Raw genomic sequence first — 20,354 nt, forward strand, 5'->3', positions numbered from 1 at the left:
ATGTTTCCTTAAGTGGCTCTTTTGTGTAGGCCGAGACCTATATAGGACGCCGATCGCTAAATTGCCTCGATATAAGAGCTATGTTTCTGACATGAAAGACAGCAAGCCTTTTGGATGGGATGATATTATTGACTCCCCTTTAGTCAAAATGAGGCTGGGTTGGACGTTTATGAAATGTTAATTACTGTCTTTTTAATCATTGCAAGGCTTGTTATGACTATTTGTTGCTCTTCATGCTCAGAGTTCAGCTGGTTCTTTCCATTGGCATTTCACACTGCTCAAAGCTATAAAGATCGAGTTACTGTCTCCATGAAGTATCTGCTAGGGGTCTAGAGATAGAAGAGCAAAGAGATACCTTGTATACAGCTAGAAGAAGTCGGAATGCCTTCCGACTTCTAACCCCTTTATATTTGTGCCACAATGAGAGTCTTACTGTATACCTTGTATAGCCTTCCTGGTAGTATCCAAGAGATCTAACTAATTCCAGATAGCCTCATATCACTTTGGACCTTTGCCGTGACTTTAAAAGCATTAGCATAATAGTGTCAACAAGTCTAATGTTCCATTATCTATTATCATATTGTATAGGTCTGGGATCCCAGAAGCAACAGCCATATGTACGTTGATTTTCTTTTCTTTTTCTTTGCAAGTTCGAGGTCAACTACCAATTCATCTTAGTCGTCTGGACATTATGAAATTAGGGCTCGATCTTACTCAGGTCTTGATCCCCTAAACCCTGCTTATTTGAGAACTAATATATATACCTGCATGTGCCGATACAAGGTTGAGCCGAGCGCCTATATCAAAAAACAGGGAATAGACGGCAGACGTGGCCGATGCGCAAGAAACTGAAATTCAATTACAAAGTATGTTTGTCCCGTCCTTTGGCTATTTCAAAAAGGTTTATCTACATAAACTTGACAATGGAGGCCGCTTAATGAATACAAAACTTCCAGTCCTTCACGTTAGCACGCTACGGCCGGTAACAGCACTATCGATGATGAAGAAGTGAAGCTATCGAGATCACTGTGTATTGACATATATGTGACAGCAAGTGCTCTATGTCCAAGCGAAAAATTATACATTATGTATCTAAATAAGATAGAACTCGGAGAATCAGCTAATACCGTGCATAACCTTGTCTAGGATGCTGCGCACGGCTCGGCTCGGGAGAGGCAGGCATCTCGTGATACTGCGGATCAGGCACTGTGTTGGGTCCCATGGACCATCCCATATTCTCCGTTGTGCCACCCATTTCCTGCCTACCCTCCCGAGGGCTCTCATATCCCATCATGAGTTCCGAGGGCGCAGAGGGAGAAGCACCCCGACTGCTTGGGCTAAAGTTACTTGATGGCTGATAGGCCTGGATGTTTGGGGACGAGTTAGGGTTACGCATGGCTTCCATGGAACGAGCCAATGCCGCCGCTCTCTCTGTGTACGACACTTCACGGCCGTCAAGATGAGAGTATCGAGCCGGAGGAGGTGGCGGTGTCCAAGTAGATACTGTACTCGGTGCCATCGGTGCTTGGATGTTGTCGCTGGATGTCCTGGACGTTGAACGGCCTCGCTTTCCAAGTGCGAAGAATACAAGGGCACCTAATAGAGCTAAGCCTGCCGCACCTGCGCCAGCTCCAATTCCTGCCTTTGCCCCAGTGCTCAAATCACTCTTTTTGCTTGAGGTGCTAGGTTCAGGGCTGGGAGTTGATCCGACTGTGCCACTTGTTGATGAGGTGGTGCTGACAGGTGTCTCTACCACCTGGCTACTTGCGCCTCCGGCATCAATAAATGCTGTTTCCGTAACTGGTCCGTCATCTCCCGAGTTCGTTACACCCACTACAAACGTAGTCTTAACGATAATTTGGTTCGACGTCCTCGTAATGACTGGTTCTGTTGATTTGTCCCGTGATGAAGATTCAGAAGTTGGTGTAGCATCTTCAGTCGATGTCACAACAATGGTTGACTCCACTGTTGTTGTGCTCTTCGCATCTTTGAAGACGGTGGAAATGATTGTCGAATACTCTGTAGTCATGGAATTAATTTCAGTTGCTACCGTACTTGTCTCGTATATGTCGCTCGTATAAGTGTCCCAGACGAAGACGTAGTCATATATATAGGACGTCACATCCCTCTTCGGCAATAATCCGATGTTTTCGAGGCTATCGCGTAATACTCTGAGACCTCGTGCTGCTGTAGGGCTAGGAGCAGGAGCAGGAGGCGTTGGGCGCTGTCTCCTTTCTTCGGGCTGTTCGGTCCTTTTGGCATCCTCTGGTAGGAACCGCTTCTCGATTTTTGTCGAAGTGACATAATTGGTGACGGTTGCAATTTCGATATTGTCGCGTGTGACTGTACTCGTAACGAACTCGGTCGTAACGCCAACGTTTGTGGACACGGCCGTATCATAGATAGTCGATGTGTCGTAAATAACCGATGTGAAGGTAGTAGTGACCGTTACACTCTCGATGAGAAAGGCACTTAAGTTCTCATCAGTATAAAATCCGTCTATTCCAATTGCACGGATTACGTACGGTTCGCCTACACAGCCATCCGCAGTGCACTCAGTTCCTTGGACACAACAGCCTGTAGGCGAGGTATCACAACAAAAGCTCGTGTCTTGATAGCAACAGCCCGTACTGCAGCACGCGAACCCATAAGAGCAATGAAAATCCTCATCACAACAGTTTCCGAAGTTTTCGGCGCACTAAATCACATTAGTCAGTTATGGCGACCATTTGAAGCCTAGAAGATGCTGAGATGCGACCTTGACCTCGAAGACCGAACTCCTCTCCTCAAAGATCACCAAGATCAAACCAGATTGGAGAGTTACGTACTGTACCTCCTTCACAACAGCTTCCGCATTGGTCGCACTGATAGTCTTGACAATCTACTATGCCATTATTGCATTCATCTCTAGTTCTAAAGATGTGACCTAGGATTTGTGGCACGGGAGAGGTACCGTTCGTCCCTTCGAGGTTCTTTCGGGGGCTCTTGTTGTAGCCTCCGGCTCTCATATCGAGGAATCGAGCATTGACGTCCTTGTCGAGTGAGATAGCTGTGCATCCTCCTAAGAGGATCAAAAATACGAGCCTCATTGCGTGAGAAGATTTGCGCCAACCTTATGTGAGAAAAGCGTATTGGGGGTAACGACTTGGTGGTAATAAATCATATATAGGTAGAATTTTTTAGTTAGTGCTCAGGACCCGTAGAGGAGCTCCTAGATATGTACTGGTCCGATGAAAGCAAAAGCCATTACGCATGGCGGCACATGCGGCTTTGCCGGTAGGGCTACCTATATCGAGACCATGGTGTATCCCGGGCATGCTTTGCATTTTCAATCCTATTTCGATGGCGTGAGGCCACTTCGGTTATTGGGGATGGGAATTGGCGCCTGGGAGACACCACAGCCTCAGCTGAACACCGCGATGCTAAAGCTATCAGTTTGTAGAATGAATCATCGGGTCCGAAAGGATAGAGGGCACCAGATATCCGCACGGCAGGCTGGGGAAGCCCGCCTGCGCTAGCCGAGTGTTGTATGCCAGCTGTGAGAATCGCCAGCCACGGTTGTCTAGATTTATCAGCTGAACGACGACCTGGTTGAGCTATCCAAACACGCACCATGTGGCGTCATTGCGGTTAGTCTAGGACTGGGCTTCTGATATAAAATTGCTTTTATATTGATAGGCTTCAATGAATGATGTATAGAAATTCACGAGTCGATTTCCTTGCCTTCCTGTATTCAGTAAGTAATTGCTCTACAAGTGGGCTCTGCCCTTAGTTATACAACTATCAGCGGTTCTGGATTTTGTCACATGATCAGCTGAGTATTTCTACACAATTTACATGTCAGAGTGGCGTTCGAGGCGCTCTTCTTACCGTTCGCTTCTGAGACCTGTAGGCCTAGCCCTTTTCTATTAATAGGGGGGGAAAATGAAAAGGTAATTTGAAAGAGTTTCTCTACGCCCAACAACAGGGAGTAGGAATTGAAGTGATACTATAATGGCAGCTTCCTATATGACAGATGTAGATTAAAACAGCAAGCAACCTACATAACGAGAGACGACTATTATACAGTTACAATCAATCGTATAAAACCACAAGTATGTACCCTCTGCGATACCTTCTTTCTGCCTTTGGATAGCTTATTACAGGTGGGCATTTCTACTTACAAGACTAGGCAGACTAACCGAGTTTCTTTTGTACAGACATGTGTACTAGGCGCGGATAAAAGGCTTCAGCTTAACAGTTGAGGTTGGACAAATGATAATCCTTTGCTGATTGAATTTGATAGAATCCTAACATTCTGCCGTAATCGAACGCTTAGTGTATTGTGGTATGTGAGGGATCTGTTCAGACTTCTGCGACTGCTGTTCATGCGTTACTACGGCTGCGATGCATGTATCCAAGCGCTGCAATAACCAAAACATGAGAAGTCACTGGGTTTCAATTCCGTGAACTCCAATGAGAATGATGACCGAAAGTTCCATTGAGAGGCTATAGAGGACAGACTTGACTCGCCGGTACCATGTTGATCTTGGCTTGCCGAGCAGATCTATGCGGACGGAAGAGATCCGGTATTAGCACAACTCCCGCTCTGTAACATTGGCTATTAGTTTTTCCTCTGCATATATAAATGGATATGCGTCTGAGGTAAATAGTCTTGAGGAGGTGGCCTGGCCGGTGTCGTTCTCCTCCCAGGACCCATTTTCCCGCTGATTCTACCGGTGGTGGCGGCCTTCGAGACGGCGGCACTTGCGCTCATCTTGTCTGGTGTACTTAATCAACAGACTCCCATTTCTGCGTCCCCATCATTTCCTCTCTGTCACGGACGCCGTGAATATAGCCGATATGCTCTCATACAACTTTGCAGGTTTGGTGGCGGTTGTAGCTTTCGCGCGGGATGCCTTCGCAGCATGCAATCGAACAGCACTGCTCGAGTTTGCGGACGCATATGTCTTTGCGCATGAAAATGGTCAGTGCTCAGATTCTCTTATTCTTGCCAATGATGAAAGAATGGAGAGACTACATGTCTCTTAAGTAAATAAAAGACGTTACTTGTGCTAAGCGAACAATAGGTCAAGTAAGTTATCTCGAAAATATCGCCGATAACTTCACATACGTCGAGAACAACAAGACCCGCGAGATAACTGGCGGCATCTGTAAGACGCCCTAGAATAAAAAGTCAGACGTTATCTTTGCTCTGGTAACAACGAACTGAAAGTTGTCTCCTGCAGTTTTCAATGCATTTGTGATCGACCACCGCCACACGATCGCGGACACAGTGGAATGCGCAACATACACAGAGCTGATCATCACGCGCAATGCCTCGGGCGCATCGACACCCCACGTCATCGGGACGCAGATCCGACATAACCCGACAGATATGAGCTGCTATCTCATCGACCTGATCGTATCGAGCCCAGGGTCGTGGCTCTTCAACGCCACGCAGACGCTGTATTGGGCACGGCGGGAGAACTGGTCCGTTATCGAGGAGTCGAAGCGTGACAAGCGCGAGACCCTCAAAGCGGCCGCCGACGCATACCTAGACATGTGGAGTAACAAGAGCGCTATCAACGCGGTCCCGTGGGGGACGCCATGCGCCCGTCTTGAGGGCTCCGCGTACACGGGCAACGGCGGACCGAACGATAGTTGCAAGCCTGGAATTCCCACGAACAATTCGCAGGCGCCCAACTCACATCGCCGATACGTGATTGACGAGTCGTACGGATCCATAGATGTCTTGTGCATCTTTGAGCATCTCGCGAACGCACCCGATAGCCATGAGTTTCGTCTGGAGAATGGCAAGTTGCGATACATTCATACTATCACTCTCGCTGATAGTAACGTTGTGCATCCCTGAGTTAAGTGGGATTCAATCGGTCTACCCGGTGACTGGGGTAGTATACATTGGATGAGGATCATCGTACTGATATTTACGAGATATTCCATTGACGAGCCAAATGAAGTGCACAATTGAGTATGAAGTACCTTCCAGCCGGCAGCTGAGTAGATGATGAAAATGATGCCCATATGCCCGTAGAACTATCAATACCCGTTTATAGTAATCCTGGCCTAAGCGCGAAGATCAATGGACAGCGAGAATAATCGAGGAAACAAGTTGACAAATAATTCCACATGATGTATCTACATGCGACACAAGTCGATCAACTCCTTGTTTGGCGTATTTACAGGTAAAATGATTATCCCAATGATCCAGACACCTTTTCCATGCCCAGCCGTGCGCCATTACTAATCGCATCTCGTTTCGTCGGCGGTGATTCATAAACGCACTTTACCAGCTCTTGACCTTTCTCATGCTGCCCTCCTCTTGTAGGGCCTTGTGCATATCGAAGCTGTTGAACAGCAGGTGAGGCTCGTGACCCATGCCCTTCTTTAGGCACTCATACTCGGCCTTCTCGAAGTATCCCTTTAGGATAGGCTTGTAGTCATCGTGGGCGCACTTATCGATGATGACTCTGGCGCGCTCGCGAGGGCTCAATCCTCGCACGTCGGCTAGACCAGCCTCGGTAACGACCACATCGAGATCGTGCTCAGTCTGGTCAACGTGGGTGCACATGGGCACTATGCAGCTGACACCGATAGGGTCTGTCTTCGAGGGTCTCGTAGAGGGTGTGTGCATGATACTGTACTTAGCTGAGCGCAGGAAGTCAGCCGATCCACCGAGACCGTTGAGCATGCGGCTACCCATAACGCATGTGCTGTTGGCATGGGCGTAGATATCGACCTCAACGGGCGTGTTCATTCCAATAACACCCAGGCGGCGGATGATCTCAGGTGAGTTGGAGACTTGCTGAGCACGCAGGAGCAACTTGTCGTGGTAGTTTTCCCAGTTATCGTAGAAGCGCTTGAAGCCATCAGGAGAGAATCGAATGGACGTTGCTGTGGCAAAGTCCAAACGGCCAGAGTCGAACAGATCAAGGAAGGTGTCTTGGATAACTTCTGTCCAGACCTTGAGGTTGTAGAAGTTGGACTCGCTCAGTCCACCGATGACAGCGTTGGCGATATTGCCAATACCAGATTGCAAAGGCAAAAGAGACTTAGGCATCCGCCCATGCTTGACCTCATGCTCGAAGAACTCAATGAGATGGTTAGCGATGGCTTGTGAACCTTCATCCGCCGGGGCGTTGGGTGACGTCTGATCCTGGTAATCCGACTCGATGATGCCAACGACCTTCTCGGGATCGATGGGAATCGATGTTCGCCCAATGCGATCCTCCACCTGCATGACTAGATATGGCTTTCGATGGGGAGGTAGATCTGTCATAGTGATATCGTGAAGACCTTCAAAACTCGGAATGGCTGTATTTACTTCTATTATGATCTGTATACTGTCGTCAGTTCTTATTCCTCTGGCGATCCGAGATGACGAATGAGACGAACCTTGTCAGCCATCTGGATAAGTTCCGGTGAAGCTCCAACAGAAGCTCCCGGTACGATGCTGCCATCTTCTTTGATTGCGCTAGCCTCAACAACAACAACATCTAGTCCGTTGTGTGGCTTGTCTTTTGTGTAAAAGCCCTGCTTGTGTGTTAGGCCCTGAAGGTTCACAACGGACAAATGGCTCTGATCACAGTGGCAAACTTACGTAGACTAAATCGACGGGAAACATAGACAAATGCTTGTCAAAGAAATTGATTCTTCCTTCGTTGATGCCCTTTGCGATGGACTTGCCGACTTGATGAGGCGACCGGCGTGCGATCATGTCTAGCTTGGCCCATCGATCCTCCGTCTCGGCACCGGACGAGGCTCCTACGAAAAGATCATATCGTAGCTTCCCTTGGAGATTGTTCTTCTCTACGTGGTCAGCCAAGAAGGTTGGCGTTTTCCTGATTTCTGTGTTAGTCTGGGGTGGTCACGGTAAAGCGCAGTGGTTCGTTCTGACTTACTTGGGGTACCCAACACCTGTGAAACCAGACCATCCGATCGAAGCGCCATTGGGGAAGTGGTGAAGCAGGTCTTCGGGGCGGCAGAGCTTCTTGAGGAATGAAGCTCTCTGAATGCGACCCTTAAGAGCCTGGGATGCCACGAGCGACGTCATGCTGCTGTCACCACTACGGTCCGCGATCAAAGAGTGGAGCTCAAAGGCAGTCAGTCAACGAGAGTTGGGGACAGCACAGCACAGCACAAGATGAAACAGAACAACGGCAAAGAATAAGAAGCACAAACAAGAAGATTTAGAAAGGGATGAAGGAAAGACAAGATGTTTTAAATCGACTCTAGGATGAGAAAATACTGGGCCGTCAAATCGCATGTCCGACCGTGGTGGATGATTAAGGGCCGAACCTATCGAATCATACCTTGATGCTTTATTGCCCAGATGGGGTAGCACTGTCGTAGTAGTTCCACTACCCACGAGTTTATCCACTCCCCGCGATGGACGAGTCGCTTCTGCGCGTCTGGAGACTGTGACCCTGCCCCTGGGGTAGATGCTGGGGAGCATAGAACTCTGATGTCTTGGTGTCTTGGTGTCTTGGTATTTTGGTAGCTATCAGGCAAAAATTATCCAATCGCTTCGTCTCGTCCCAAGACGTCTAGTCCATGCGCATGAGGTAGGTATTGAGAATTGACGGCAGCGGATGGCTCCCAGGCGTCAGCTAGACTACCGTGTCGCTAATGCGCCGGCCAGACCTAGGTTCCTGAAGAGATCAGCTTGCCGCGGTGGCATCAGCCTTCCTTTGGCCCGAATCGTTAGCCGGCTAGGCCCGCTGCTGCCCCTCGCGCCTAGAACTCAATTGACTTGCACCCAATTTTACTATTGTCATGATGTAAGTGCATGCGACGGCTAGCCTTAGCCCACGGATAATCACTCAGACTAGTACACTAGAGAAGTCCCTGAGAGAGGCACACCAATTAGGATCATCAGGAGAGATGGCATGACAATATCTACTGGCATTTGTTTTAAGGTCATTTTCAAGCATCTTGCCGACTGAATAGGTCGCGCCAGAACTCTTTAAGTCCATAACGGGGTGCCTTCGATTCATAGATCTTTGGCCGGGCCCCATCGTTCCCGAAACGACCTAAAATGCTACGCGACTGATTCCCAACGGCCTCCACCGGAGATTTTGGGGGTCGTGTAGCTCGAGCTCTGATTGTGTCGGCGAGCAGCGGAGCAATATCGGCATAGCAGTTATTTAACTCTCTTTCGAGGTTGAAGTAGGGCTTCTTTGCGAGTTCGGGGGCCATGAGGTTATAAGATCGCGCGAGGGTGTTCAGATTATTTATAGAAAGCTCCATATAGGACTGTTCAGTCTTTAACCATTCAGGATCTCGAAAAGGTTGCCACAAGTGTGCTGCAGATTCAACGGTATTGCTCTCCGTCGCCTGTGACGCATCTGCACTTGGTGAACTTGTGCCGATCTGCTGGCGTATCTTGACCATGACAACATCTTCAGTCATATTGGTAGGAATTGACATTTGATCAACATCGCCTTTTCGTGGATTGTGAAGTTTTTCTGCTCTTGCAAACTGCGCAGCACGTTCCATCTGAGCCTCAAGTGAGCCACCTTCACTGGCTATCGTCCTGGCCGCGTGACGTTTCCAATCATTTCGTAGCCTACTACGGAATGTGTGAGCCGCCTTAGCCAGCTCCTGTTGCTTCTCGATCCAAGGTGGAACAATGTCCTGCCGTTTGATCATGTTATTCAAGATATATTCCGTAGTGTCGATGAAAGGATTGTCGCTCCTCGTATCACGTTGTGCGGCATCCTTTCCCCGCGGTATGTTCTCAAACTGTCCCCTCGCTATTGCGTCTTCAATGCGCTGGTTTGCCAGCGCCGCGAGCCCGGTGACTGTGTTTGGTAGAGCTCGAGCTCCTGGCTGGAAACGCTCACGAAACTCCTCTCTTCTAGCGGCTTTCTCTGCATCACTGAGGCTTCCTTCAGATTCCTTGATGCCTAAACCGGCGTACATAGAAGCTCTATCTCTTGCATTCGCAGCTCTATGGCTAGGGTTCAGCTTAGCTTGCTGTCGCATGCGCATATCGACCGGTCGAAGCTCGGATATTTTGGGGCGGCCACGCAGTTCGCGCGCAAGGGGTTTGTGGGCATCGGTAAGCATTCGTAGAACGGCGTCCTCGGTAGTTTCCTCGCCTGTCCAGGGTCGGCTCGTCGCAGTAACCCGCGTGCCTGCACCTGCCGACGCTGGCATGTTTGCTTCAGATAAAGCGGCGGCATATTGCGATCGGAACTCTGCGTCTTTGACCTTGGCGAATAGCCTTTCTTTTAGCTCTTCCGAAAAGCCGGCATCTTCAACGGCACGTCGACCTGCTGTTCCGCCTGTTAGGAGAGCCTCTTCGGTCGCTTCTTGAAGGCGGCGAGACATGGCCCCCTGTTCGGTGGAACTCTCGTGGGCGGCATTGTCATTGTTGCTGCTTGTCAAATGTTGCGGCTCGTTTGTAGCTGTGGAAGAGTCGTTGCTGGGTTCGGACCTTGTCGCATAGCTCTTCCTTGAGGGTATTGTGGGCTTGGCGTGGATTTGACGGAACGGTTTTAGTGAGCACCGAGCGCACACATACGGAATCGCTGTTCTACTAGACATAGCTATCTCTAAACAGAGGTAATTGACTGGAAAGGGAAGGAAAAGAAAGTGACAATAAGAATACAGAGTGATCTTGTCGTTGAATGATGAGCAGCATGACATGGTGGCGATTGCATAGCTGCGGAGTTAGTCGACGAGTGCTGGAGATAAGCCCCACTCGGAGCCAAAACATTGAATAACTTATGCTACCTAGGTAGTTGAATCGATTATCAAATATAATATTCCATTGTACCTAGTTAGGATAAATAACAAGTCTAATCTCAAATTCAAGGCGACGTGTATATGTAGATATGACAGATATGACTTGGGAATCCTATAAGATCGGATGAGGATCTTGACGGCCTGTAGTACCTGCCAAGGACCAATGAAATAGGAATCCTCTCTCAATTGATAGCTTTCTATGTAACCTACGCGAGGGTAGTGGCGCGACCAGTTGACTCGTATTTGAACCCGTAAAGCAGTTGAATTATCTTCACAAAACGACTTGGTCGCAGTTAGACTCTAAGGCTTCTACATCGTCATTCCCATGCCTTGATACCACCAGGGCACAATGTAGCCCAAATCTGGATGTTCCTAGCGAAAGATTATTAGTACATGATTTATTTCCTGTGCAACGAGGTACGCCGACATATACGCGTGCCCTTCGAACTTACACCGTCTTCTGAAAGGTCGCTTTTTCCTGCCAAAAGCAAGTTTAGGTTACATGACAGCCAGAGTTCGTTGCATTCCATCGAGTGGCCGCATGCACCAGCCCTAGCGCAGGCTTCTTTATTCAGGTTCCGAAGACTGCCCCCCATTGGAACAGCGTTGACGACACCGCTAGTCGTCGAGGCGACTATGAGTACCTGTGCTGACTTCATTGAGGTTGAAGGATTGCGGAGAAGCTGCTGCGATTTTTCGAGGAGTCTGGCGCCCAGATCCTAGCTAGGGGAAAGCAGAAGAAGCTTACTATATCTACGAATTCTTGTCATCGAAATGTTCGACGTGGTTCTAAAAACCATATATCACTCATGAAAAATGATTGGTGCGTGTAAATGGGTTTGGGCAATTAGCCGGCTCATTCATGGAGGCAGATGCGTTCGTAGCCTCCCTTTCTCGCCTCGACAACCAGACACACGTGTGACTGTTACCTTAAGAAGTGATAAATAGTAAATATATCAGGTAGGTCTATCCTGACATAGTGCCGAACAAGTGTTCGACTGTTTCGGAACCGTTCATCAAGGTGTTTTAAGTCTTCAATTATGACTGGCCATCACGTAATTCAGCCACTAAGCTTGGGTGACCTTTGGTGGTGGAAGAAGCAAATCCTCGGCACGCCATTCAGCTCGATAGGGTCTTGGCGGGAAGTGAAAGATGTCAATCACGGATCTCAACTTCCCCGGTATTGGTATGGACGGAGCGGGCCGCATCAATAGTGCCTACCATCTAAGCTAAAGTTTCTGCTGCATGTCTGGGAGAAAGCTGAAAACTTTGTGATAGTGTCTGAGGTATAGTTTTGGGCGTATCTACCCCATTGCGAAGAGTAAATAACAGCTATAATTTACGCTGTTGATTCAGAACATGTAGAACTGTGGTGAGTCAGGTGGCTGGAGAGATTGGTTGATGCAGGATATACATCATCAAAATGCTACCATTGTGAAGATATTTTCCATGTTCGTGAGAGCCAAGCCTCTTGTAGAATTATACGCGAGACAATACGTATGAGCGGAACCATCCGAAATGTGAAATGCAGCTGGGCGGTATTTAGAGGGAGGGCCAAGTCCTTCTTCCAGAGAATAAGGTACTTGGAATCGCCTTCTTGTTTTTTTTTTTTTTTTTACCGTTTCACATCAAAAGTCAACATGGCGCGAAACGCAGCAAAGAACGCTGTCTACAACTCGGCTACTACTTATAAAGACATATCACATCAAGTAATTTCATCGTACTTCATTGGACCACAAGCCGAAAACCTTCCCTACTTCAAGGAGAATATCCATATCATTCTCGAAGAGCTAGAAAAGGCTAGAAAAAGCTACTTCCCTGAAGATGGCGTACGTATTGAGAAAAGACTGCTGCTCTTATTCCAACTACTCACTAGATTACCCGTCTACCTAGACATTTATCGATGAACAAATACAGAATACTCCTGCATTTCTAGCCTCGATGGACAAGATGACGAGAACTGTCCGCAAAGCAGCGAACATTCTAGGTCGGAGCAGCATACCTTTCTGGTCACCACGTTACGAAGCACATATGTCTGTACTCCCTTCACATCGACCTATTTCAGCGCGCTAACTGCGTCAGGTGTACTGATATGAGTGTATGATTTGCCCAAGTTACGGATGCTGATAAGTTGCTCTCTAGCTGGAACGAATTGACGCGAAATGTGAACAACTGCTGATTTGTGAAGATGGCCTCATTGTTAGGATATTTCATGACCATGCTATACAATCCAAACAATGTCGCCATCGAAGCTAGCCCTCTAACTACGGTGGCGGAGATTGAAGTCGGCGAGCAACTATGCGAGCTGTTTGGCTACAATATCGACCCAAATAACACTGAAGCGCCTACAGCATGGGGTCACGTAACCTGTGGCGGTTCGGTAGCTAATCTCGAGTCGATTTGGTAAGACAGCTGGTCAGCGTAGGACACGAGATAGGTTTCTTCTAACATCATTTTCAGGGCTGGTATGTCCCCGAGTCTCGAAACATTCTCTAGGAGAAGGCTTGGCTTACCAGTATGAAGCTCGAAACTTGAAGTTTTATCCACTATCGCTGCGTCAAGCCTTCGAGAGGGGGCAAGCCTTTGACTTCCTATCAGATAGCTTTCACGTCGAGAACTGCCAAGGTACCCGTAAACTTTTCACAGAGCTTTCGACTTGGGAGCTTCTCAACCTCAAACCATCTGACATCCTCGAACTCCCTGATCGGCTATATCAAGAACAGTAGGTCATTCATTTCAGAACTTTGTTCGAATTGACTACCTTTAAATAGCCTTGGGTCTCTATGAGAACCCCCGCGTAATGCTCAAAGCTGACTCTTAAAATTCAAACAGTGGGATATCAAACGCATTTACATCTGAGATCTTGACAAAGTTCACAATCCAATCTACAGGGAAAGACGTACTAGAACGAACCTACCAAGTCAAGCCGTGCCAATACATGCTGGCGAACACTAGGCACTACTCATGGCCCAAAGGAGCCGGTGCGTATTATAGACTGTGAGAATGGAATACGCAGCTGACATTTAACCCATTAAGCAATTGCCGGGCTCGGTTCTGATAGTGTCATTGGGATTCCTGTTGACCTGGGGGCTCGTGTTGATATGAGAGAACTCGAGAAGGCGCTTAGGAAAAGCCTTGAAGAGGAGCAACCTGTTCTCGCCGTGGTGGCAATTATAGGTTCGACGGAAGGTGTGTCAATAGCGCACTGGTCTCCAGATACGTACTAACACTCTGATTTCGCAGAGGGAGCGGTTGATCCGCTGAGCGAAATTCTCGCATTGAGAAAACAACTGCAAGCTGAAGGATTGTCTTTTTTGGTTCACGCTGATGCTGCGTGGGGTGGCTATTTTTGCTCCATGCTACCCAGAGAATATCGCCCTGGCGATGTTACCAATATTTCTACCGATATGGGCGACGGTGACGGATTTGTTCCGGATGCAAGTTTGAGAACTAAAACACAGGTCAGATTTTGTGAACTTTATATCCCATTTCCTCATCATATTTATTTTAATTTCAAACAAGAGACAACTAGTTATGAATGATGATCACTGATAATACTATTGGATAGGAGGATCTATACGCTATGCGCTACGTCGACTCCATTACTGTCGATCCCCATAAGTCCGGTTATATCCCCTATCCAGCGGGTGGCCTTTGTTATCGCGATGGACGGATGCGTTTCTTGTTAACTTGGACAGCGCCTGTGCTGTCACGTGGCTCTGTGACAAGCATTGGGATATATGGTGTTGAGGGCAGGTGAGTGACAAACTAGACTAGGTCTTTAACCTTGGCTAACATCTCATATCTTAACAGCAAGCCGGGCGCTGCGGCAATGTCGATTTGGCTAGCCAACAAGATGATCGGTCTAAATCCAGAAGGGTATGGGTCGCTTCTAGGAGAGGTGACTTGGACATGTACACGAGTATGCCAGAAAGTTCGGTTCTTACAGCAAGAGTTTCACTAATGGGAAAATATAGCTCTCTGCGGAATGGGCAGCTTTGACTGATTCGAGCAGCCCCTTTATCTGTGTCCCGTTCAACATGCTGCCATCTGAGCTCGGGTCAAATCCGACAGAGGAGAAGATCGAGGCAGAGAAACAACGCATTCGTCGGGACATCGTTAACAAGACGAATGCCGAAATCGCCAACGAGGATCGGACGCGGCCAGATGAAGTCAAAGCCATGAAGCTGATGAGAGAGTTAGGGTCGGATCTGAACATCAATGCCTTCGCGCTAAATTTTCGGTACGAAGATGGGCGGCTCAATGATGATATTGAAGAAGCCAATTATCTCATGCAACGCGTAGTGGAAACACTCTCGGTTGATAGCCCGACAGATGATCCTACTAAGATCCCTTTATATCTTACTTCGACGGAATTCTCAGATGAGCTTTACGGGAAGTGTAAAATGCACTTCATGAAAAGACTTGGCATAGAGCAGAGCACACAAAACTGTAAGCCACCCCTGCATCAGTTCTGGAATCGCAGTGAGGAAGGCGATAGCCCACTAATAGGGTCGAAGTGATGGTGCTGCGAAACGTCGTCATGTCGCCGTTCCCCACGGATGGAAATTTCACAAACGACATAGCTCAAAAATTCTTTGATATCGTCGCAGCAGAGGCTGAGGTTTGTTTTACGGACATCGTTGTCATCATTTTCTGCCCTAACGGTATATTGGTTGATAGGTTGTTCGCAAAAGGAATACACTTGCACCAGACTTCCATAACTTTCTTATTCAGGTAAGCATAGCGTCAGGGACTTTTCTACTTCAGCATGTCTTGCAATCTTCTAGACATGAAGGTGGGATCTGTTAACCACATGCTCCTCAACAGGGAACAGAAGTCATATATCTCATTCACCTGCCGATGTTCCATGTCGCCAACCATCGACAGCAGCTGATCGTCTCTGCCAAGTTTGACAAGGCATCAAAGCAAAAATATGTTGCTATGAAGCGTTCGTACCCAGCTGAGCCAATGATCCTCGTGACGCAGAACAAGACATTTCTGAAAGACGTGGTCGACAATTGCGGCAGGTTCAAAGCACAGGTCATGACTAAAGAATCGTAAGGCTTTTAATTCTTATTGTTAGTAGTCACATTAGCTCGAGTGTGAATGCTAACGCCCTAGTTATAGTGGTATCATTCTCCGAAACGTTGACGTAGTTGTTCAAAAGACGATCGTGTCTCGTCCTTTGAACTCCAAATACCGCCTGAAAGATTACCCGCTAACCTTCATGCCATTCTATCTCTACGGAAATGGTAAGTTACTAGCACCGCCTTCCTCTCTCTACCTTTGCCATTACCCGCGTGGTTGACATAAAGTACAGAAAATGAAGCCTATATCGATCATGTCATCACCCGTGCGCCGAACACCCAGCTATCGGCAGGGAGGTGCAAACTTGAATGGTATAAAGAGCAAAGCCTCGATATTTGGGAAAGACCTCTGGTTTTGTTACTAGAGAATGTTCGCGAAGCACCCATGCAGCCTCTTCCGCCCAACGGGGAGATTGGCTGCAAGTACGGCGCAGTTGTCGCGCACAGTGTTTCCCATCGAGTGGACACTCTTGTGAAACTACCATCGAGAAGCAACGGCCATGTCAAAACATTACTCGGACACAATCAGAATGGGACAGGGGGACTCGCCAGCCTAGTCGACAACTTTGTCGACGAGGTCATTAGGGTACATAGGGAAGATGAGTCAGCTAGCCCACACAAAGCCGCCAAGCTAGTGAACAGCGAGACACGCAGTGGCACCATAAAGGGGGCTAATTTCTTCTTCCGTCCCGGCGCGACATTCAAAGTCGGGGTTTGGGAAGATGGAGATCGATCCAATGAGAGCTCCCGATATGCCAGCTTCGAGCTGGGCAAGTTCATCGGGCGCGGCACGTTGACTCTCGGGGATAGTGTGTATGTCGATAGCGAGGCTATGAATTTCGATCCCTTCAAGAAGGTCGAGAAGGTAAGCGAATGGAGATACGAGTTCAATCAGATTGGAAAAGAGCTAGATTAGCGTATGGACCCGTAGGCTTCTACCATAGGTAATGAGCAATGAAGATGATCATGCTTTTATTGGCTGTGATACTAGTCCGGCGGCAAGTCCCGTGATATGAGACATTTGAGTGATAGTGACGACAATAGCTACCGGTAGATCACGGACGATTAAACCACTCGAATATCACCATGATTTGGCGTGGTAAGTAAAGTGGCGTTCCTGTCTGAGGTCAGACTGAGGAGACAGGAAGCAGAGAGATGAGATGATGTGATATTGTAGATCCGAGATACTCGGATTGCGCAGAAGCTCCGAACAAATTCTCCGAGACCAGAAGTGCATGACATCGCCATCCAATGCGGCTATAACATAAAGTAGAAAGCAAAGCGCGACTTGGAACCGAGCGCCGAAATACTCGCCGAGCTGGGATGGTTGATTCATGCCTATCGCCCGTTTTGGTAATATTTAAGTCCGAAAACATTAACACCGGTGTCCGACCACCTAACTCCCGGCATCAACGGGACAGGGACGGGCTGGAGTTAATCAACACGGCGTCGGTCTTCTCTGATGTCGCCTTTATTGAATATTCGAGGTTGTAAGATGTAGGTTGTCAGTGAATATAAAGGTCCGACCCGGGTCTGTTCGACAATTACCTCGTACAGTCATCAAATATTGTTCTTCATTGCTTAATACGAGAGTACCTATTGCTTCAGAAACCACAAGACACAGGATAGAGAAGTCAGGCGATTCTTATAAGCAAGGGAGAACCAATAAAATCAATCCAAACCTACTAGGAGATCATCCAGTTACCATGGCGGATACCAACCATGTCAAGAAGGTTGCCATCGTCGGTGTAAGTTGAGCGTTCGCCTTTTCCGATGATATCCCTTGATAGACACGTTCGAAGCCAAATTGACTCCTGAGTTAGGTCAACGGCACGGTGGGCAAGTATATTACTAAAGCACTTCTAAGTGGGGGCAAGCACGAAGTGACAGCCGTCACTCGGGGTGACGCAGAGATCCCTAAAGGCGTAAAGGTCGCCAAAGTGTCATACGACGACCCTGCAAGCTTGACAAAAGCCCTAGAGGGCCAGGATGTACTCATCATCACCATGGGAACCAGGGCTCCGAAAGACACCCAGCAGAAACTCGTCGAAGCTGCTGCAGCAGCTAATGTGGCGTTCGTGTTTCCAAACGCCTGGGGCATAGAGAGTTCTTATGGAGCCCTCGGCACTGACACACTCTTGGGGCCACCAGCTATAGCAGCGATGAGAAGGGCCGAAGAGCTGGGCAAGAGCGCATGGATCATGATGAATACCGGATACTGGTACAGCCACAGTCTGGCAACATCCTCCGCTCACGGATTCGACTTGAACAACAAGACCGTGACGTTCTACGATGAAGGGACTACGAAGATCAACAACATCGTAAGTAGCTTATGATCCCCATCGATTGAACCTATAACAGGATGCTGACGCAAGCTGTCACATAGACCTGGGAAAAGACCGGAGACGCAGTCAGAAATCTCCTATCCCTGCCCATTGAACCTGAGGGTGGTAACGGGCCGACTCTATCCGACTACAGGAACAAGCAAGTGTATATTTCCGGCTGGCTTCTGAGCCAGAAGGACATCTTCCAGCATGTTCTCCGGGTATCTGGAACCATGGAGTCGGACTGGACAATCAAGTACGAGCCCGCCGCTCAGCGGTATGAGGAGGCGAAAAAGCGGCTTTTCTCCGGCGATCGCTCCGCCTACAACCAGATGCTCTATGCCAGAACGTACTATAACAACGGCGACGGCAACTTTGAGACCAGACATGTACTGGAAAATGAGAAGTTAGGTCTTGCCCCGGAAACACCAGAGTCGCTTGACGAACAAACCAAACTCGCATTTGAGCTTGCTGCGTCCGGATATAAGTATTGAACAATAGATGATCAATAAACCTCGATTGCTGTTAGCGAGAAGAGCTCTTGAACCTAATTATAATATAGTAGTATCTTGGGAATGACATTTTCTGTTTTTCATTGAACCTATGCTACACGATACTTGGGCCGTTTTTGTTGAAGAAACGCTTCAATGGCTGCTCCACGGCGAATTTATGGGCTGTATACATTGCTCCAGCAATAGTGCTAGGGTCAGCTCCTGCCATAGACGGCCAGTCGACGAAGAACGACCATCCCATGACTAGAATCATGATGGACAAGATAGTCACTGACAGGTACACAAACACGATTTCTGCTCTTTGAACTTGAACGCCGTTGGAAGTGATGTTGCCAAGAAGAAGGGGCAGGAATTCGGAGAGTATAGCAGTAGCCGCTACAGCGCCGAGATAGATGTCGCGTCGGGACGGGATGAATGCGAGCCATAATCCCGTGAAAGGGTTTGTGGCGGGGGTTATGCTTATTGCATTCCCCTTGCTCAATCGTCTGCGCCTCAATAGCTTATATGGGCTAAGGAAGGCAACAGCTACACTAGTCAGTAAAGTCTTATACTTAGGACAAGGAGAGATAAATAGTCTTACCGTTAAAGAAGGAGCCCCAAGCGAAGACGACGAGAACCCCAGCCCCGGAAAATAAGAACCGTATGCTAGCCGCCTTCCCCGCGGGTTCCGCAGGATTGTCCGATCCCCGTACGATAATATCATAAGTCAGCACTGCTATCAGGAGCCCACTCAATGAAGATAGCATTACTATCCTCCCTGTCCAAGAAAGCATGAAGAAAGGTATAGACTCTCCGCTGGGCCAGTGGGGACGTCGCTGTCGACGAATCTCGCTTGTATCGGCGAATGTCACGGATCGTCCAGGCTTCTTCGCTGGTTTTTCCGCCAGCTCGCCGACTTGCTGAAGGAGGATCGTCACACCGCGCTTCACAGTGCCATCTTCCTCCTCCCATTCACGTAGGCCGAATATCTTCGCTCGCAATGCGTTAGCGAGTGCTGTGGCATCCACGCTATATCCGGCTCTAAAACCACGACGCAACCGTTCGAAAATTCTTCTTATGTCCGTGTGCGCAGCTAGCTGAGTCATCTCAAAGATACTCCACGGGTCACGTTCCACGCCGGTTTCCCACCGTCGGAGCAAAAGTGCAACTACAATGATGCCGATGATGATGACGATGAGCAAAGCAGAGAGAACATGGGCGTGCACGGGGAACACGCCTAGAATAACGGGGCATTCCAGTTGTTTCGTTCCGTCGGGACGACATTGCGCACCTTGGAGAATGAATGGGAATGCTGCAGTGCTGAAAGGGATAGTAAGAGCGCTGAGGACGACGAGAATACTTGTTAGTCCCAAGAGATGCTGTCCGTTCCGTAACGACCAGATCCCAAACAGGAGGCTCAAGGGGCCGGTTGTTTTCAGGCACAAGGACTCTACTGCGTTGGCACCACGATGGGATGCCAGTGCTTGGAATCCTTGGTATAGTACGACATTCCGGTTTAGAACACGGATTGGAACGAAGACTGAGATCGCTAGGAGTGTAGGAAGCATAATACCAGCAAAGTATATCCCACCAGGCTTGCGCCGAAGCTTCAAATCTAGCCCATTATCTGGACTTGACAATGCAGTCGGGGTCGGTGTAATCACTACGATCTTAGTATCGGTCACAATGGGTTTTAA

The 20,354-nt window shown here is 48.4% G+C and overlaps 6 protein-coding genes across 6 annotated transcripts; 3 read left to right on the forward strand and 3 right to left on the reverse strand.

Annotated features, from left to right (window-relative positions):
- Positions 1-1,027: 1,027 nt before the first annotated feature.
- F5B22DRAFT_123741 (uncharacterized protein) lies at positions 1,028-3,185 on the reverse strand. Its single transcript, XM_047968902.1, has 3 exons — positions 2,829-3,185; positions 2,526-2,698; positions 1,028-2,471 (listed from the first exon to the last, which is right to left on the reverse strand). The coding sequence occupies exons 1-3, from the start codon at positions 3,087-3,089 to the stop codon at positions 1,121-1,123; spliced, it is 1,785 nt and encodes a 594-aa protein (XP_047831505.1). The 5' UTR covers positions 3,090-3,185; the 3' UTR covers positions 1,028-1,120.
- Positions 3,186-4,842: 1,657 nt separating this feature from the next.
- F5B22DRAFT_646039 (uncharacterized protein) lies at positions 4,843-5,854 on the forward strand (the record flags this gene model as incomplete). The annotated part of the gene is made up of 3 exons (XM_047978678.1): positions 4,843-4,966; positions 5,070-5,153; positions 5,229-5,854. The coding sequence occupies 3 exons, from the start codon at positions 4,843-4,845 to the stop codon at positions 5,852-5,854; spliced, it is 834 nt and encodes a 277-aa protein (XP_047831506.1).
- Positions 5,855-6,070: 216 nt separating this feature from the next.
- F5B22DRAFT_123759 (uncharacterized protein) lies at positions 6,071-8,322 on the reverse strand. The gene is made up of 4 exons (XM_047968903.1): positions 7,902-8,322; positions 7,601-7,841; positions 7,396-7,533; positions 6,071-7,336 (listed from the first exon to the last, which is right to left on the reverse strand). The coding sequence occupies exons 1-4, from the start codon at positions 8,051-8,053 to the stop codon at positions 6,287-6,289; spliced, it is 1,581 nt and encodes a 526-aa protein (XP_047831507.1). The 5' UTR covers positions 8,054-8,322; the 3' UTR covers positions 6,071-6,286.
- A 603-nt stretch (positions 8,323-8,925) lies between these two features.
- On the reverse strand, positions 8,926-10,551 carry F5B22DRAFT_636001 (uncharacterized protein; the record flags this gene model as incomplete). Its single annotated transcript, XM_047977223.1, has 1 exon — positions 8,926-10,551. The coding sequence occupies one exon, from the start codon at positions 10,549-10,551 to the stop codon at positions 8,926-8,928; it is 1,626 nt and encodes a 541-aa protein (XP_047831508.1).
- A 1,837-nt stretch (positions 10,552-12,388) lies between these two features.
- Positions 12,389-16,758, forward strand: F5B22DRAFT_655090 (pyridoxal-dependent decarboxylase domain-containing protein; the record flags this gene model as incomplete). Its single annotated transcript, XM_047979863.1, has 16 exons — positions 12,389-12,581; positions 12,646-12,785; positions 12,835-12,850; positions 12,941-13,127; positions 13,213-13,474; positions 13,585-13,733; positions 13,789-13,941; positions 13,996-14,213; positions 14,321-14,508; positions 14,566-14,674; positions 14,730-15,204; positions 15,273-15,376; positions 15,436-15,489; positions 15,583-15,812; positions 15,883-16,007; positions 16,076-16,758. Exons 1-16 carry the CDS (start codon positions 12,393-12,395, stop codon positions 16,756-16,758), a joined length of 3,282 nt encoding a protein of 1,093 aa, XP_047831509.1. The 5' UTR covers positions 12,389-12,392.
- Positions 16,759-17,363: 605 nt separating this feature from the next.
- Positions 17,364-18,857, forward strand: F5B22DRAFT_123975 (putative oxidoreductase CipA). The gene is made up of 3 exons (XM_047968905.1): positions 17,364-17,590; positions 17,666-18,163; positions 18,229-18,857. Exons 1-3 carry the CDS (start codon positions 17,549-17,551, stop codon positions 18,658-18,660), a joined length of 972 nt encoding a protein of 323 aa, XP_047831510.1. The 5' UTR covers positions 17,364-17,548; the 3' UTR covers positions 18,661-18,857.
- The last annotated feature ends 1,497 nt before the right edge of the window (positions 18,858-20,354 follow it).

This window comes from Xylaria bambusicola (genome assembly GCF_022495145.1).
Source record: "Xylaria bambusicola strain CBS 139988 unplaced genomic scaffold F5B22scaffold_17, whole genome shotgun sequence".
NCBI classification, from domain to species: Eukaryota; Fungi; Ascomycota; class Sordariomycetes; order Xylariales; family Xylariaceae; genus Xylaria; species Xylaria bambusicola.

Bases quoted from the DNA above. Each gene is read 5' to 3' on its own strand.
- F5B22DRAFT_123741 (XM_047968902.1), bottom strand. From the start codon at position 3,089: ATGAGGCTCGTATTTTTGATCCTCTTAGGAGGATGCACAGCTATCTCA. The intron at 2,699-2,828 runs GTACGTAACTCT...AATGTGATTTAG, and splicing joins GCTGTTGTGAAGGAGGTACA to TGCGCCGAAAACTTCGGAAA. The intron at 2,472-2,525 runs GTACGTAATCCG...TGAGAACTTAAG, and splicing joins GATGGCTGTGTAGGCGAACC to TGCCTTTCTCATCGAGAGTG.
- F5B22DRAFT_123759 (XM_047968903.1), bottom strand. From the start codon at position 8,053: ATGACGTCGCTCGTGGCATCCCAGGCTCTTAAGGGTCGCATTCAGAGA. The intron at 7,842-7,901 runs GTAAGTCAGAAC...CACAGAAATCAG, and splicing joins ACAGGTGTTGGGTACCCCAA to GAAAACGCCAACCTTCTTGG. The intron at 7,337-7,395 runs GTTCGTCTCATT...GACAGTATACAG, and splicing joins TTATCCAGATGGCTGACAAG to ATCATAATAGAAGTAAATAC.
- F5B22DRAFT_123975 (XM_047968905.1), top strand. From the start codon at position 17,549: ATGGCGGATACCAACCATGTCAAGAAGGTTGCCATCGTCGGT. The intron at 17,591-17,665 runs GTAAGTTGAGCG...CTCCTGAGTTAG, and splicing joins AGAAGGTTGCCATCGTCGGT to GTCAACGGCACGGTGGGCAA. The intron at 18,164-18,228 runs GTAAGTAGCTTA...GCTGTCACATAG, and splicing joins CTACGAAGATCAACAACATC to ACCTGGGAAAAGACCGGAGA.